This window comes from Lonchura striata, chromosome 2 (genome assembly GCF_050655825.1).
Source record: "Lonchura striata isolate lonStrDom1 chromosome 2, ASM5065582v1, whole genome shotgun sequence".
NCBI classification, from domain to species: Eukaryota; Metazoa; Chordata; class Aves; order Passeriformes; family Estrildidae; genus Lonchura; species Lonchura striata.
Window position 1 is genome coordinate 17428512 of NC_140704.1, and position 17898 is coordinate 17446409.

The 17898-nt window shown below is 38.0% G+C and overlaps 1 protein-coding gene across 4 annotated transcripts; it reads right to left on the reverse strand.

Annotated features, from left to right (window-relative positions):
- Positions 1 to 415: 415 nt before the first annotated feature.
- THNSL1 (threonine synthase like 1) lies at positions 416 to 17898 on the reverse strand. Of its 4 annotated transcripts, none has more exons than XM_077788558.2 (3): positions 17805 to 17898; positions 16130 to 16221; positions 416 to 15603 (listed from the first exon to the last, which is right to left on the reverse strand). In XM_077788558.2, the coding sequence occupies exon 3, from the start codon at positions 15544 to 15546 to the stop codon at positions 13321 to 13323; it is 2226 nt and encodes a 741-aa protein (XP_077644684.2). In that variant the 5' UTR covers positions 15547 to 15603; positions 16130 to 16221; positions 17805 to 17898; the 3' UTR covers positions 416 to 13320. The 4 variants fall into 4 exon arrangements, with proteins under 4 accessions (XP_077644684.2, XP_021388789.3, XP_077644686.2 ...); XM_021533114.4 differs by having other exon boundaries at positions 416 to 15852; XM_077788560.2 differs by having other exon boundaries at positions 16130 to 16216; positions 17805 to 17863.

A 17898-nucleotide genomic window follows, 5' to 3' on the forward strand; every position in this document is an offset into this window, starting at 1 on the left:
TGGCTTGTATAAGCAATAGTACAGAGCATTTAGGGTCCCCAGTTCCTAGCCCAGCCCCAGACACTCACATCAGGGCTGAGAATGTTGTTCTTGCTCCTCCAGCCCTGATACCAAGCTTGACACCTGTGTGGGTGGCCAGAGGGCTGGCTGGTCACTGCAGCCACTCCAGGGCCACCACACCATGCCAGTGTGGACACTGGGGTCAAGAGCAGTGAGAGAACAGTACCACATGCCAAGTGTGCCCTGGGGACTGTATGATTCACAGAGTGAAATGAGAACAGTAAAAGGTATCAAGAAGCACTTTTGACCAGAGGCTGATTAGAGAAGCATCCTTCAGACAGGTCAGGAAGGACCTGATGAGATGAGGGTCCATATGGAAAAGGAAAAAGGGAAAAGAAAAGAAAAGCATATTAAGTCGTTTCTCTTGTCTTTTATTGGTGTTGCACACTTTATACTTAATAAGAAATGTCTTTAATTCGTGTCAAAATACCCCAGTAAATCAGTGCAAGTCCTCACAGTTGCAGAGATGCCATTTTCTAAGCCTTTGCTTTCTCCTTTAGATTTTTAGATTCCATGTCAGTATTTGTCCCCAGTCCCCAAGACAGTTACCAGCTCAGCACACTCAGTTCTGCTTGTTTTTACTCTTCTTATCTTGCACAGTTTCAGTTTACAGACTTTCAGAGCTCAGTGACATCTTCCTCAGTGACAGTGAACCAAGGTCAGGCAACGAAGCTTCACACAACCAGCCAAGGGTCAAGGCCAGCTGGAGACCTGGGCTGCAGAAGCCCTGAACCTGACAGCACAGCTCAGGGAAGTAGTGTGGTCCCCCTGTGACTTCAAAGTGGCTTTGAGTAGGAAAGACAACAGATCCCATCTGGATGTGATGATGCAGCAGACTGGTACCCACAGGGATCTCTTTCTTCACAGGGATGAACATCTCTTTCAACACATTATCTGAGATGCACCAGTCAAGATGGCTCACATTGATCCAGCAAGCATGATATGCCATGCACACAACAAACTGAAATACATATGCAACCTGTAGGCATGTACATTATATATACATGTGCATATATATAAAATCATACAACTTCAGATAGACTGCTAAACCATAAATCCTCATTCCATGTTAAACACCATTTTTGAATAAAAAGTTTAAATAAAATTTTAAATTCTTTCTTTGTCTTTTAGCTCAGAATTATTGGCAGACAAGAAGTAGAATCACTCCTCTCAGTCCCACCCCCCCTCCAAAAAGCTGTCTCCCTGGTACCTACCCTCACTGCAGCAGGCTTTTACACAAATCTCTCAAGAAAACCACAGCTCCACTTTTATAGTAAGATATTAAGGCTAGGAAGCCTTAGTCATAGTCATGGTTAAAGGAACTGTTTAAAGGGTCAGATTTTAAATCTTGGGCTTCAATTTGCAGACACTCAGCAGAATTGTGCCTACCTTCTGAGTATTCACTTGATCTGTTTTTTGCTGCTCTTTCCACCCATTTTTTACTTTCTACATAGTGAAGTCTGATTTTAAAACTTTTGTATCATTCATTTATGAATTTGGGTAGGAGTAAGGTGGAGGGGAAAAAACCAGCATCCCCTAATCCCCTAATTTGAAATCTTGCAAAAATCACCACTTTCAAGCTTTCTGAGAAAGATATAAACTTACCAAAAATCCTCATACTCATACATATGTACCTCTTCTCCTCTTAAGTAAAGTTATAATAACAAAATCATGTCTTCTGGTTTTCCTTTCCTGAAAATTGTTGCATATATACACTTTTCCTTACAGTCAGAACTCATGGCAGTTTTTAAAATTCTTCTGAAAGAAGTGCAGTAACAACACAGTGTCACAACACAGAATGACAACACAGTTTACAGAATTTCATCATGAACATTTCAAAGGGTACCTGATTCCAAAAGGGAAATAAAACTCTTGATTTGCATTCCAAGTACCAGGCTGAAAGGAACTTAATTACATTAACTATGAAATGCTTATTACAAGATTTTTTTTAAGATTCTGGTATTTTGAGTTGTAACATACAGAGAAATTTATCCTACAAAGACTGATTTTAAAATGTCCCATGAAAAGGCTTACAGAATTAAAAAACAGTTATGCTAACATTTATGATAATAGGTGACAGTGAAGAATATGAGTGCATAACAGAGACATCTGCTTTGCAAACAAAAAAAATTACTAAAGTGGTCTCAATGACACTCAAATGTTGCTTATTTCATCTGTCTATCCTCTAAAACCAGATCTACACACAGCATCAGCCCTAACAAAATTTAACACAGCTATCAAAAAAGGAAAAAATGAAAGGCAATGTACAGCAGGGAATTTAGGAACACAGGATTGGGCAATTGTTTCTGGGGAACTGTAGACAAATGCATCATAGAATTGCTTTCATAAGCTCATCAAAATACTTCTTAAATTAAAGTGACAGGAAACTCACTGGAGGAGAGTTAAGGGACACTGGAGGTTAAAGAGACCAATTTTTGTCTTTTTGGTCCTCACCCACACAGCCACAGTAGCCATAAGGCACAATAACTCATCAGTTTCTCAGCTGCACAATTACTTTTAAGCTGTTCCATTTAAATGTAAGCTGATTCATGAAGCAGATCGTGCAATTAATACAAGAGGAAAAAAACCTCAAAAAAAAAAACAAATGACAATGATTCCTTCTGCTGCCCCTGAACTGACTGAAGAGCCACCACCATGGGGGTGGGAGATCCACTCTTCACCCTGAGGCTTAGCACAATAAGCTAAGTTCTCACAGAAGGCAAATTTTATTTTGGACAGATTTTTTAAAAAGTGATTTATATTTCTTCCATCAGCTATCAGCTGTGCATTGCAGCAGTGAGTTAAAATTTGATATTGGGAGATCTTAGTTTGTGAAGTAGTTTTCAACCAGCTTTTATACTGGCTCTATACAGTGCTGAAAAGCTCACTTTGCACTCAGTGTCTTCTGGCTCAGCTTCATCACTCTGCATTTTGAACAGGAGTTGACTGAGTATTAGGTTTGATTCGTCTTTACTAAAAGTAATTCTAGTGTCAGGCCAAAGTAACTCAGTAAATAATTCTGTTTTGCACTCAGATCCCTCTGAGAAGGAAGGGACCTGGACTTATAACTATTTATTTTCACAGTAATAAATGCATAAGAAATACGAACTTTACCATCAGTGACCTAGGAGCACAAAGAACAAGGTGTTTGCAATTCAGGTACTGCACACTTCCTGGAATCAGGACTTAAAAGCTAGATTTAACAGTTTGAAAATGTAACATCTTTTTACCTTTTGTAAATGAAGTAAGAACAGTTTTTCCATTTTCAGAAATCATCAGTGTATCATTAGCACCCAATATAAATTCAGAGAATCCAGCATATATTTTTGATAACAGATGAAGTAAAATAATACAATTTGGAAGTACATTAAATATTTAAGTATCTGATAAGTTTCTCAAATGTGTTGTTGTAGATTTTTGAGACTGAGGAAGTGAAAGGGAGAGACTGAAAGAGATTATGTGACTAACTTAGGGAAGCAAACTTTGACCCTTTGTCTTCCACCAATTTAAAACCCACATGAAGGTACTTGATAAATCTAACATTTTTAATAGGCAGACCTGGTCATCTGTTGAAGGTAAACAATACCAAATTTCCTTTGGAGTACAATCATTCCAGAAAAATCTTTCATCAAAAAATGTTAGCCAGAGTAATAAATCACTTAGAACAATAAAATCACCTGCATGAGCAAACACAGCTTCTGTCAGTAATTGTGCTTCCTTGCCCTAGGCATAAGTTTGTTACATATGGAAAGTGATAATACTTGTGGCTACAGTTCCCAGTATCACATTTTCCTTTCCCAGTTCATACTTATAGGTATGCTTATCCAACAGCAGTTACATAAGATGCAATTCCAAACATTCATAATCCACCTCTTGCAAACAATGAGCTGCATCAAATTAGCCCCTGATGTGCTTTGTACTATCAAAGCAATTTGCAGATCCATCATGAAGTATCAGGACTATTTGTCTGCAGTCAGTACAGCTTGTTTTTTCTGACAGTGTTACCTGCAAGTGCTGGCTTATGTGAACTTACAGTCACTATCATGTAACTGAGACACTCTTAGGCAAAAGGACAATTCAGCCTAATTTCTTTCCCCCATTTCTGGGAGTTGGAGTATCCATCTGATCCAACATCATGAGATGTCCCAGAAGCAACATCAGCAATGCTCCAGACTACTGATTTCTCCTGGTGATGTCCATCACACCCGACACATTACAGCATTTTTGGGGACCCTGAGCCCTGCCATTACCTTGACTAACCTGTTTCCTTGCATAGCTGTGTACAGTTCTATCTACAGACCATAAACCCTTTCCACATGGCAGCCACCAGAGCAGAGAATGTTTCTTTCCATTTGGTTTTCTTTTGTATATTTGTTTTTCCTATATTTAATTTACTCACATAGTGCTATGCCTAATTACTATAAAGAAAATTCAGTGTGTAGCTTAACTTGAAAGGCAACAACAATATATCATTTACTTCCTCATTAACACTTCATAATTATTATATATTAACTTTTTTTTGTCAGTCCATTTCCAGATCCTGGAAATAGTAATTTTCACCACATTTCTTTAAAATTTGCAGCATGTGGGAGATGTTCAGGCCCTCAAATTTTACTGGCAGTCTGCATAAGATACTACCAACTCAGAAGGTTTGTCTCTACAGTCCTTGTTGCCAGATTCAACCAGCAAGTAGGTTCTACCAGCTTGATCATTCTGAAAGTGGGGGTTTTCTGACTGACAATTGCTTTCAGTGAACAGGAATTCATACTCTGTTTTGCAGAGCCATCTTTGAGGATGATAGAGGTACAGCAGAATGTTAGGAAAAAGAATATCTGCTTAATGTCAAAACTGTGCCCACTAACCCAGCAAAGACTGTCATTAGTGTCAGCCGTGGTGCAGCTGCTGCTCTGTCCTTTCAGCTGTGTTAAGTGAGAGGAACCAAACCCAGAGGTCTGAGGTGTCAGTGGGAGTCAGCACATGGAGCAGAGGGATTAGCAGGAAACGTACACACACATTAGAAAAGATTACACAGAAGTTTTGCTACCACAAAACAATAAATCAAAAACCAAATAACTCATATTCCTTTCTGTTGACTCAAAATAGGCTTAGAAAAAATTCCACAATTTACATTGGATTACAGTTTCAGCAGAAACTTTAGGTTATACCTTTTTTTCTTTTGCAAACAAAAATGCAAGTAGGGCACCAGCTAGAAGGGAGATATAAATGATCAGCTAAGGTCTGATCTTACAGAATCAGCAAAAAAGCAAAGTAGATCAGGACTTTAACCATGGGGCAGAAAAGTATAATATGCACGTCCCTGCTATATAAAATCTCCTGCACTTGTATCAGTTTAGCAGGTTGTATAACATTCCTTCATGCTTGTATTCAAAGAAAAAGAGTAACAAGATATTTGAATTGACCATATAAAGACTGCAAGAAACTGAAATATAAAGCCTGAAGGAAAGCAGAGCTGCCTGCTGGCTCAGTTATCAACCTGGATGACAGGCATATGAAAATAAGTTGCTTGGTCATTGTAACATTAAACTATGAAAAATCCTCCCCTGCAGAGCAAGACATAATTGTTCACATGTTCATTTTCCCCAGGAACACTATTATCTGCCCTTCCTTAGCCCAGACCTCACTACAAGCTCCATATGCCTCATCCTGTTCAAAACACCAAACACTAGGGTTTGCGTACAAGACCATGGTATTATTTGTGCTCTTGATTTAATTAATTTTTAAATTATTATTTTAGACTCTTTCACTAAAGCAAAATTGATTCCAGCTTTACAGTTGAAAAGTCTCTAGTAGCATATAATGCCATGAATGAATGTGCTGTTTTGTAACCTGGAACCATCACATATTTCTGGATACTCCACACACCAATGAGTATTAACCTAATTATCATTAAGGTTTCTTAAATTTCTCTTAATTACCCTTTATAAAAATGAAAACATAAAAAGCTCATATAATATGCTTATGACTGCCTCTCACTTAGAGCTCTTACAAAACTGCAAGAAATGACCATGTCTATCAAACTCCTGTTAGGAATGCCACCTTGTGGATAAAAGCTGTATGAAACAACAGTTCCACGTAAATGTCACTAAAATGTTTACTTGTAAAAAACTGGTTTTGCAGAAATAAGCCACTCTTGTGGTGTTTAAAAACTGCATTGAATTCTTTTATTAACCTTTCTGGTAGAAAAATTCTGTGAGTATGGTTCATCTGTATAAAATGCTAATTAATTATGCAGGGACTACTGGTTTCATTAGGAGATGGGATGCATTTATTAGCATTTTAAACAGAACCAGATTGCCACAGATACTTAGAAAACAAATCCAATAAATGCCTGCTCTATTTAGATATAATTTAGTGAATTAGTTTAATGAAAAAATACATTTAAATCAAAATATATTGCTAGAGTAGAACCTATGAGTACATTTTACCTTCTCTAAGCTTTAATTGGTATATATAAGTTCTAGTTTAACTATAAAAAGGAACCATTGGATTTTTCCATTTGTCATATAAGTCTTATTATGAAAATGAATTGAAAATGGCCACTGGATTGCAAGTTGCTCGTAAAAGCCGAGAAAAAAGTGGCCAAAAAGCATCTAATAAATTTCAAAAGATCTCCAACTTTTAAAACCTTGAGAAAATAAATAAAATTAGCTACATTCAATAAAGCTGACATTTACACAGACACTTTCCTCCTGTGCTCTTCACCTCATTTTCATAATGAAAGTATATATAGCCCAAACCATCATAAGGCATATTGTATAATGAAATTTAAAACTAATGAGCCATATCCTAATAGCCATGAGTCAAGTCAGGGTATGCATTAGTAGTCCATTTGCAATTCTCTAGAGACAGCAGGAACAAGGCTAAACATATCCAGTAGCCTATTTTGCTCTGTGTACTGATCACACCACAGGAGAACTGAAATTAGTTCATAATCTCTATCTCTCAAACCTCTGTGAAATGCTGTTCATGCTTTTGTTAAAGGCAAGTTACTCCTGGGGCAGCCAAACACAACTTGTGACTGTTTGGTTTGACCTCTTGTGTACCATGGGTCTGACTTGTCTGAATTAGTCCTCTTTCTATCAAATCACATTTTTTCAGGAAATCATCTAATATGTCCAGACTAGGGATGCCTTTACTGTTCTGTTATATATTTTATCTCTTTTTGTAACATGTCCTTCTGCTTAGACTTGCTGGATCACTCTTTCTCTGCTAGGTGGAACAGCTCTTTATTATCAATTTTTCTCTGAAAATGGTTTGTCTAGGCTGATTCTTTTTTCACTAAACTAAGATTTTCTGGTTTCTGAGACTCTCATGCTAATGCTTCTTTTTAATACTTTTATTGCTCTCATGACTCTTTTCTGTCCTGCTTCCCAGCATTACTAAAAATTGTGACTACTGAAATTTGGCATAATATTCTTCCAAAAGGTTACACCAAAGCAAATTACAGACAACAGTATTTCTTCCCTGGCAGTATTCCCATTTCTAACCTCTTGTCCTTTTGGCACTGGTCCTTTTGGCCACAAGGCATGCTGAAAATTCATACTCAGTTGAGAATGCACATCATTTCCAGACACCATTCAAAGTCAGCAGCATTTCCTGCCACAAACAGTTTAACTTGCTATGTTCAAACCTCTATTCTCCAAAAAAACCAGGTCTACTTTAGGCCAGAGTAAAATGCAAATTGCTTACAGCTCCTAACCAAGCAATTAATCTGGCTCCTTAGTATCTAAGTTTTGTGGCATCTGTAGATTTGGACAGTCATTAGTCTATTTCCTCCTATGTTCTTAATAAACTCATGGTTAAGAGCCAAATCCTGTGTGAACTCACATAACAAATCTGTTAAGTCTTCCCTTTCCAATTTGCATGTTGAGTTCTTTCAGGTTTGACTCAATTATTGTCATGATGAATTTTAAATCTGGAAGTGATACCCTCCATATTTATGTAACAATAACTCTTTAAAATAAAAGAAACTATTTAAAAATTGAAGTCTGTTCCAAATACCAGTGACAAAATATCTAAATAAAATGCTAGAGTAACAATTCCTGTGCTGTGTAACTGATTTTGTGAAACTTGAGATACACTTTATGAAAAAAGTGTTCCTGTGTTGTTCAAGGAAAACACCTTGGATGTTCTCCTTGGCTAAATTTTGTAATATCATACACATGCAAGTAAATCAGGTGTTATCTTAATTCCATTGAATAATTTTCCTATACTGCCAAGAAAGAGACCAGACAGCATCTTAAACACTTATCAGGAAATAAAGTCTTCTCAAGTAAAATGAGCAAACAGCTTAGGTCTTGGTCCACACTGAGAGATCTTTGAAAGTTTTAGCTAAGATGGAGAGCAAGACCAAGACAGTTGTCTTTTAGATTGCTACATTCTGAAAAAAATCTGAAGCAACAGCTTCCCAGGTCTGATAGGCAAGCTGAGCACATTTGAAACCACTGTGAAAAAACACAGTGACATTTAAATCCTCCTTAAGCTGCTAATACATGTTCAGAATCAATGGCCCATTCACATTAATTCACTGACATCAACTGCTCATTGTGGCTTCAACCATTCAAGTAATTTTTAAGCCCATGATCCTGAAATGATATTAGAAGTGTACCAAAGTTGCTCCACATCAGCTAACAATCTCTCCACTGAACTAGACAGGAATAAGGAACATTAAACTGTCAGAGATTTACTTTTCCATACTAATCCTCAGAATACAGGCTTTCCGTGTAGTGCTGGACAAGTATGTGGTGCAACGCAAACAGAGTATTTAGACATTTGCTATTTTTGATCTGTGCTTTCTTTTTTATACATACTTCCTTCCAGTGATGCACATTATCTCACTAAAATCTTAGTCTCAGCAAAGTGAATGACTGTATTATCACTAACCATACCCCTAACTTTCAAGGAAACACAGGATGGAACACATATTTCAAGACTTAAGAATATCTTAATTGACTCTGAAACCACTACTTTTAGTGGATTTTCTTTATAGCAGATTGTTAAGAATTCACAAACATATTTGCAAAGAAAGTGCTACAGTGCTATATAAATCCTGCAGTGTTTATTTAGAAAAAAACACAGTGGATACAAATGAGTAATGTGTATTCCAGGTATGCCAAATATGATATACTTAATAGCAATATCTGTTCTTGAAGTCCTTGAAAGCAAAGCTTTTGAACAACAAGAATCGTCCCTGTAGAGTTCCATCAGATAAAATATTTCATCACCTCAAAACTGTAAACAGCAATTCTTTTTATATAATAAAATACTAAGAAAACAGAATTATCTTCTGATGTTCTATTCATCCTTCACATGTCTCCCCCCTGAGAAGAAGAGCTGTGACTAAAGGCAAGTGATGAGCACCTGGTACATCTGTAAAGAAAATATAGTATTTCCCACATAAATATTCTTATAATATAAAGTGTAAATATAGATGTTGTATTTCTCCTTACATTTGTTAAATTTGTCCCTGAGGTTTTTCAGGTAGTAGGAAGTGTTCAGCAAAGATTTATCTATACAGAAAGTAACAGCTTAACTAAAGCCATGCTATTACTCTGGGTCAACAAAGGGAGTGGAAATGTGTAGATCTGCACGCTCATATGTTCTGTCAACCTGGATTTTATTAATTGATTCTGCTAGACAAATAGGAGCAAACTGTGTATCAGCAAACCTAAATGGCTTAAATACTGCTAACCAGCACAATATAGATTTGCTTTTCTGTACCACTGGCACACTACTTTGCCTGAAGAAGTTAATAGAAAATAATGTATGACAGCATTCAGTGTGCAGTGTCTGCACACTGAACACACAAAACCAAAAAAAAGGGCACTTATGCCCAGTCTTTAATGCCTTTTGAATCTTTCATAATACTGACAGTGGGGAAAACAAGGACCATAACAGTAGCACAAGATTTGCTGAGTGACAGTGTATCACTGACACTAAGAAAATCTGGGCTAGGAAGAAAGGAGGATTGCTTCCCTCATTATCCTATGTACCCACAGCCAGCTATTCTGAGCATGCTGGAAATTTTTTTCCTTTGCTACATGCCCTGCAGGACAGAAGACTACACCACAGCTACCAGAACACTGCATTAGCATCAGCTCACAAATACTGTGTACATCCAGGATCACAACACTACTGCAGCATTTTAAAATGTTCATTACTAGGATCCACAAGCAGATGTAGTGCAGGAAAACAGTTTATTGAAGTTAAGAAAATCCAAAAATTAACTATTTTTGAAAATTAGTAAATACTATATTGTAAAAGCCTTTACATTCTGAGAAATCTATTAATATTATGTGTGCTCATTAACCACTGCCCTTAGACACTGTAAGTCCACATTAAAAGCCCTTACCTAAGTACAAGTGCTTATTTTTTTACTTGCTTAGTTTATATCAACTGCTATAATGGGTCATGTGATAGGAAAACAGCAACTAGAAATTCAAACAATGCTTGGGTTACTGCCATGAACTATAAAATAATTTAGTGATGCCAAAATAAATCCCCTGCTAGTTTAGTTCTGACTAGTTTATCTAACACCGAGTTATCTGAGGGTAGGATATTGGCTTCTAGTCTTATCTTGTTTAAGGTAAGACTAGAATCTTGTTTAGAATAAGTTTTAAGATAAGACTAAATCTTGTTTAGAATCTCAGCTCTTCCCTTTCAGGTACTTTCTACAAAAACAAGTTCTTTTTTGAAGATATTTCTATAAAGTATTGTAACACTTTGCGACAAACTGCCCTGTGATGCATTAAGCCCCATGGAACCAAGTACTGCAGGATTTCCACTGAGTCCTTATGCTGAAACAAAGCCCTGTCCCAGTACTTCAATCCAGGCAGTTTGGTTTGTTTGGTTTTGGGTTTTTATTTTCAAGATTTAGAATTCTGGTTTTGCACTGAGCATGTCCAGAGAAAGCATTACATTTTTCCACTTGGAATTACTGTAAGAATCATATTGAAACATACAGAAATACAAGGTGGATGCTGACTTAACACTGATAAAAACAGTGCTTCTTTCTTTGCAATATGCTTATGCAACTTTTTCTTACAGGACTTGCTTTTTTTAAAAATTATTTAATCATGGTCTTTCCCAGGTTGTATATGGAAAATGATGAAAATTCCCCTGCCCTATGAGGATGCTGAATGAGTTAGATATTTTCATACTACAGGAGGCTTAGTGGGCACTTCAGCACAGTTGTCCAATACATCAGTGGTGGTTAGGAAGAGATTGGAAGCTCTCTATTCACAAGGAGTCATATGGAGATAACAAGGGGGAATCTGCACCAGGAGAATGCTCATTTTGGTACAAGAGAGAAATTTTTACAGTGAGAACACTCAGTCACTTGAACAATATCCCCAAGGATGCAGAAAGGTCTCCATTGCTGTAAGTTTTTAAAATATAACCATAGAGGGTGCTAGATAATCTCATCTAGGCTCAACTTGTCACAAAAGGTTGGCCCAGACGATGTTTTTAGGTCACTTCCAACCTGGTCTGTTCACAATTTGATAAAAATAAAAAGTTGTTTTCCAAAGTTACTGCAGAAATAGTGAATAAGGTTTGAGCAAAGAACTAGAAAGGTCCTAAAAATGCATCTAAAAATGGAGGAATCTAGAAAGCTACTGTGTCAAACCCATGTTCTCAGCTACACTTAGTGATACTGTATATATATTCACTGTGGCAAAGGCACATCGTGCTTGGGACTTTTACCTTATGCTGGAAGAAATTACAGTTCTTTAAAAGAGTTTGCTAGATGATTTGCTAGATGGTGACTTGGTCACTTCTAGTGTGACAAAAAGTACAAGCAGGCACACAGAGGAAGCTGTTGGATACAACAACAGTTCAAAGCCTCAAGTGAGTCTTGACATGTAGGAAATGTTGCCTATTGAAGAGGCAAAAAAATGTTATAAATTACCAGATTATTTGAATCTTAGTAGGAAACACAACTTCTCATAGCTATATGTCCTTACATCTTAAGACAATCTTAGCTCTATAACTGCATTCAAACCTTTCAATATATCATTTTACCATTTCTCATAGTATGAAATGTAGTTTATGTCCTTGCAAAATATAATCTTCAATTAGCAGAATACATTTGTCCTTAACCACATGATCTCCTAGGACAATCCAGTCTAATTTTTCTTCAGAAAAAAAAAAACAACACCAAACAGCCTGTCATTAGGAAAACCACACAAATGTATTTTGGGTTACATAATGAACACTTCTGATGCTATCACACTGGAATTCATCTTTCACTTGCCTTGATGAGATGCCAAGTAATTCGGGAAGCTTCTTTCTTACATTAATTCATGCAAAGCATGAATAGAATATAACATCAAGGAAATGAACTTAAGAAAAATATGAAAACATAAGTAATTAGAACAAGAAAAGCTATATGATCTCAAAGATAAAACAAAAAATATAGGTAAATAAATCGTGAAGTCTGGTTCTTATTTAAGAAGACAGCTGTTACCACTATCAGATTCTTCTATAGTACTAAAAAGGATTCTAAATTTGAAAGTTCAAATAAAAACCATCTAAAAAAGAGACTACAAGACACTGGAGGAAGAGTCACACCTCAAATATATTGAAAATATTCAAATAGGTATTTTGTTTGACACAGGAAAATATTTTGGGGGAAAAGGGTGTTAAAATGACTAGATTTTTTTTTTTTACTTAGACACTGGCAACACAATACATAAAAAACATTATACAAGAAGGTAATATATCAAAAAATTAAATGGTTCAAGGATTAACAATACAAGGACATTTTAATCTTTGTAGTGAAATCAACCCTCATTACTAACATATGAACACCAGTATATTATTATGTTTCACTGCCCTACGTGAAATGATTTAAAGTTTAATTAAACATCCACTGACCAAAGGTTCACATCATTGTTGGAACAAAACCAGAGCTATTAGTTCCAGAAAGGTCAGAATTCACTGTCTCCTTTTGTTGAGGATGCTTCAGGCTTGTGAAGGAAACAGCACTGCCAAGGAAAGCCAGCAGTGCTGGCATCTCTACTGTATGATTTGCAAAGCGGTATTCCAGTTTTTTACACTCTCAATTCACATCCTTTCACCACCACTAGAAATCTCACACATGTTACTTACAAATACTGTTGAAAGCTTGACAACTGAATATAAAACTGTGAGATATGCTGTGAACTGATGAATGATGGCTTTAGTAAAGCATGCAGCTTGTTAAGAACTTATTGCAATTGCGGACATTGGATGCGTTGCTCAAAAAACTTTCATGAAATGATTTTGAATTAAGGTTTCTATATGAGACATCAGCACACTTATATCAGCAGCACAGACCTGGTGATCCCCATTTCCTGTCTTCTTCAGGGTCTCCAATAGGCCCCAGTGGATTGGAGGCAGAGCGCTGTAAGAACTCAGCAAGTGAAGCTGACTTAATGGATTCTGATTTATTTCTGCAATCCTCAAGGCCCTTAAGATAGCAGGTGCAAACTTAGAATAATGAGCTGTAGATGAAATAATAATTGGACAAGTTCTATCTTGTAATCGATCAGCAACTACTTTAGCAACAGCTGTGTGTGTATCCAAAATATATCCTGTAGTACTGTACACAGAGTGAATAGCAGCCAGACAGTCCTCATCAGAGCACCAGCCAGCCACTAAGTCCTGCTGAAGCTTTCCAAGTAGATCTTTCTGCAGCTGGAAGTGGCCCTGATTTTCCAGCTGATTAAATAATTGTGTCACCAGTTGTCCGTCTTCATTACCAATCAGGTGTAAGTATCGCTCAAGATTGGAGGACTTCAAAATATCTACTGCTGGTGAAAAACTGGAAATTAATTTTCTTCCCCTCAAGTCATAAACACCTGTTCTTATGAATTCAGTCAAAACATTGTTTTCATTGGAAGCACAAATACATTTCCTAATAGGAATTCCCATCATTTTAGCATAGAAAGCAGCTAACATGTTGCCAAAGTTTCCTGTAGGAATACAAATATCTACAGGACTTCCAAAAGAAATAATACCTTGATGAATGAGATCAAGGTATGCAGAGGCATGATAAACTATCTGAGGAAGCAGTCGTGCCCAGTTTATGGAGTTTGCTGCAGCTAAAGCTGTTCCATATTCTACTGTAAGAAAGCCAGTAAAATCAGAATTAGTAAAGATTTGCTTTATAGCTGTCTGGCAAAAATCAAAATCTGATTTGACACCCACTGACCAAGCATTTTCCTTCTGACAACCAATCATTTGTGATTTTTGAATTGGGCTTACTCCATCCTCAGGGAAAAAATTCACCAGAGCAATTCTCTGTTTATCAGCATCACGGAGACGACTAAAGCCATCTAGAACAGCACTCCCTGTGTCCCCAGAAGTAGCTACCAGAATTAAGTAATTGCAGCTTCTGGGGATGCAGTAGGCAAACAAATGTGGCATCAACTGTAATGCAAAATCTTTAAATGATGCTGTTGGTCCATGAAATAACTCAAGAAGGAACTGATTACCTGCCAGATGCCTAACTGGGGCAACTTTAGAACAACTAAAGTTTTCTCCATAAGCAGTTTCAATAATTTCTGCCAGCTTAGAAGCAGGAATATCAGCAGGATGTATGCATTTTTCTAGTATCACCTGGGCTCTTTCAATGTAAGTTGCTTCTATCAGACCTTGCCATTCTTCAGCAGTGAATTTGGGAAGCCCTCTCTCAGGAACAAAGAGTCCTCCATCAAGGGCTAAGCCCTGAATAACAACATCACTGAAATATAATTTGTGAGAGTCTTCTTCTGTACTCCTTGCAGTACTACTAGACCTCGTTGAAATGAAAGTTTCCAGTTCTGAGTCTTGGTATCTCTTCACAGCATCAAGTACCTTTTCTGCTACAACCTCTGCTGCAACATCCCCTCCACAAAGAACACGGATGTCAAACCACCTCTTGTAGAACTGCTTCCTAAACTGAAGTATGTCTTTGAGAGAAATACCAGGAGAAAGGCCCACAATACGATCCATTTGCTTTGATTTCAGCCTCCTCATAATGACTGTTGTGGGCACATCCAGATACACAACTATTCCATTTTTCTTTATGTGCTGCATGCCAGCAGCATGCATTGGATTGGACCCACTGAGGGAAATTACACTTCCAGATGCCGAGAACTTCAACAGGGCTTTTCCTTCTTCCTCTAAAAATTCCTCATAACCAACGTCCTGCAGTTTTTCTGACACACTCATATTCCAGGTTGTTTCAAGAACATCATCATCTATGTCTATGACAGGGCAATCCAGTTTCTGGCCCACTATTCTCCCAGTCGTTGTTTTCCCAGCACCTGGAGGTCCCATCAGGATAATATTTTTCTTTCCAAGAAGAGAATGACTTGATAACCATGACTTCCATATCTGTGCAAATGCAACAGGTCTTGAAAGCATCAGTTTTAAACACATGCTAGAAAGACTGTTTTGGGTTATTAGTCTTAAAGGCTGATACTGAAAAATGTGAAACATCTTCTGATGAGTTATTGTGGGTTTTTTTCCAAGACAACTTGACAATCCACTTAATTGCTTCAGAAAGAAAAGAAAACAAAACAAAACAAAAACCAAAAAAAAACCAAAAACAAACAGTAACTAGTCCTTCAGCAAATATCTAAGAAAAAGTCCTCAAAGATACAAAATTCAGAACAAGACTTAAAATATAAATCCAGCTATAACCTCATCAGTGCCAATGGGGCATTTTTCAGAGTAAGATTCATTCCCCTCTTGCATAGTTCCAGCTTGTTTCCACTGACAATCCAACTTCAAAACATCCATGTCCTGAAGGTAAAAAAAGACATCTGAACCTAATACTATAATACTGTTTTCAAATAATATTGCTTATAGGAATTAAAAAACAATTACTTTTTCTTCTAGAAGACTTGATTTTAACTACACATTTATAAGTAACAATTAACTTGATTACCTTTTTGTAATCAAAATGTTAACAAAATATGCATTTGTCCCACCTCCCAAGAAAATTTTGATTTTTTAAAAAAATTATTTCTTTCTAAATAAAAGCAAATGCAAGACCCACTTAAATACACAGATAACTCACAGTCTTGTGCAACAGCAAGGCTGGATGAGTTGCATTCAAATCTCTTCTGAAGGGATGGAAACCAGGCAAGGGATTTTTCAAGAACTCCTATACTGGAATTGTATTGAATGTAATTTGAGGATAGAGAGAGAAGGAGACACAGACAGACAAACGGACAGATAGAAATCATGAGGACTCTCTAACAAAAAAAGTAACTAAGAAGGATGGATTTCCAACAAAGTAAGAAACTCCCAACATTGTGCTTTGTTTACTTAGAGAAATAAACACCAATATCAGCACTAATTTGAGCACATGATTTGTCTGTGATGTTTAGAGCAAAAGAGGAAAGACTCAAAAATCTCCCTAAAACTGTGAGGGGGCTGGGGGAAGAGCAAATGCTCTTCTATGCAAAGTTGAGCTTGCAAACAGTAAATTTCTGTGTTTGCAACGAGTGCTGTGACCTGGAGGATATGCTGTCATTGCAAGGCATAGATCGGAGTAAAGATGGGCATATAATGCTATCCAGGGTTTTTTCCTCAACTCTTTTAAAGAATAAGGGGATCATCCTATGTAGGTGCAATAAAAGGGGTTTATAAATCTTTAATAAAATAAGAGTTTTAGAAACCCTTATAAACACATAATAAAAGGAAAAACAAACTGCAAAGAGGATTTGTAATATCCAGTATTGCTCTAAAAGTGTACTGCAATAGTAAGCACTCTATTGTGTATATAAATATGTACATTTTCCTCTTAGGGACAGAAAGAGATCTTCATATTAAACTTGCATTACATAAAGAAGAAATATTCAGGAGTAAGTAAACCCAAAACCAGTATATTTTAGTGACTTTATTTGTTGAATGTAAGAACCACTCCAAGCATTGTGCGTGTGAACTAAGGGAGTGAAAACCACGCCAAGCACAGAGTCCAAGCTGCCATGTCCTGCTCCACTAGAGGTTAACTTTGAGCTGCAGTCAGTTGGTGTGCATTACTCAGATAATGGGTGAAACATCTGGACTGCCTTAAGAATTTAGGCCATATGTATTGTTTAAAATCAACTTGAGTTTTGCACTCACCCACATAAAGCACATGTACATAGAAAGTCGCAAACACTGAAAACAACCCATTTCTTTGAAATTATTTTTTGTCCACTGGCAAAACTTCAACAGTAGAAACAGTCAAATGATCCACCCACCCCACTTTAGATATAAACTCCATGCCAAAAGGGTGCGGTTGTTGCAGCAGAGCATACCCATACCTCCAGTAACATTAGCTTTGGCTATTCAGCTCGACATGGACATGGACAGCACCTAAGCATCTTTAGCCCTGACCCACAGCGTTAACACCCACTGCCGGTGACAGCGCTCTAGTGAAAAGTGGGCCTTGCTGCTTGAATAGACACGAGAGCAGCCCCCGCACCCAGCTCCTGCAGCAGCTCCCTGAGGGAGTCAAAGCGCGGATGGGAGGAGGCGGGGAGCCGGACGGACCGCACCCACCCACCCAGCCAGCCGGCCGGCAGTGCCGCGGGCTGCCGGCCCCGCTCGCCCTGCCCTGTGCTGTGCTGTATTGTGCTGTGCTGTCCTGCCCTGCGCTGCGCTGTGCTGTGCTGTCCTGTCCTGTCCCGTCCCGTCCCGTCCCCCCTGTCCCGGCCGCTCCCTCCGCCGCCCCCCGGCGCCCTCAGCGCGGCGCGCGCACGTACCGGCGGGGGCGGGGGCCGCTGCCACAGCACCGCGCACGCGCAGTCCCACGGCCCGGCGCGCCCCGCCTCCCCCCGCGCCGCGCGGTACCCGCGG

Coding starts and splice junctions, on each gene's coding strand:
- THNSL1 (XM_077788558.2), bottom strand. CDS start 15,546: ATGTTTCACATTTTTCAGTATCAGCCTTTAAGACTAATAACCCAAAAC.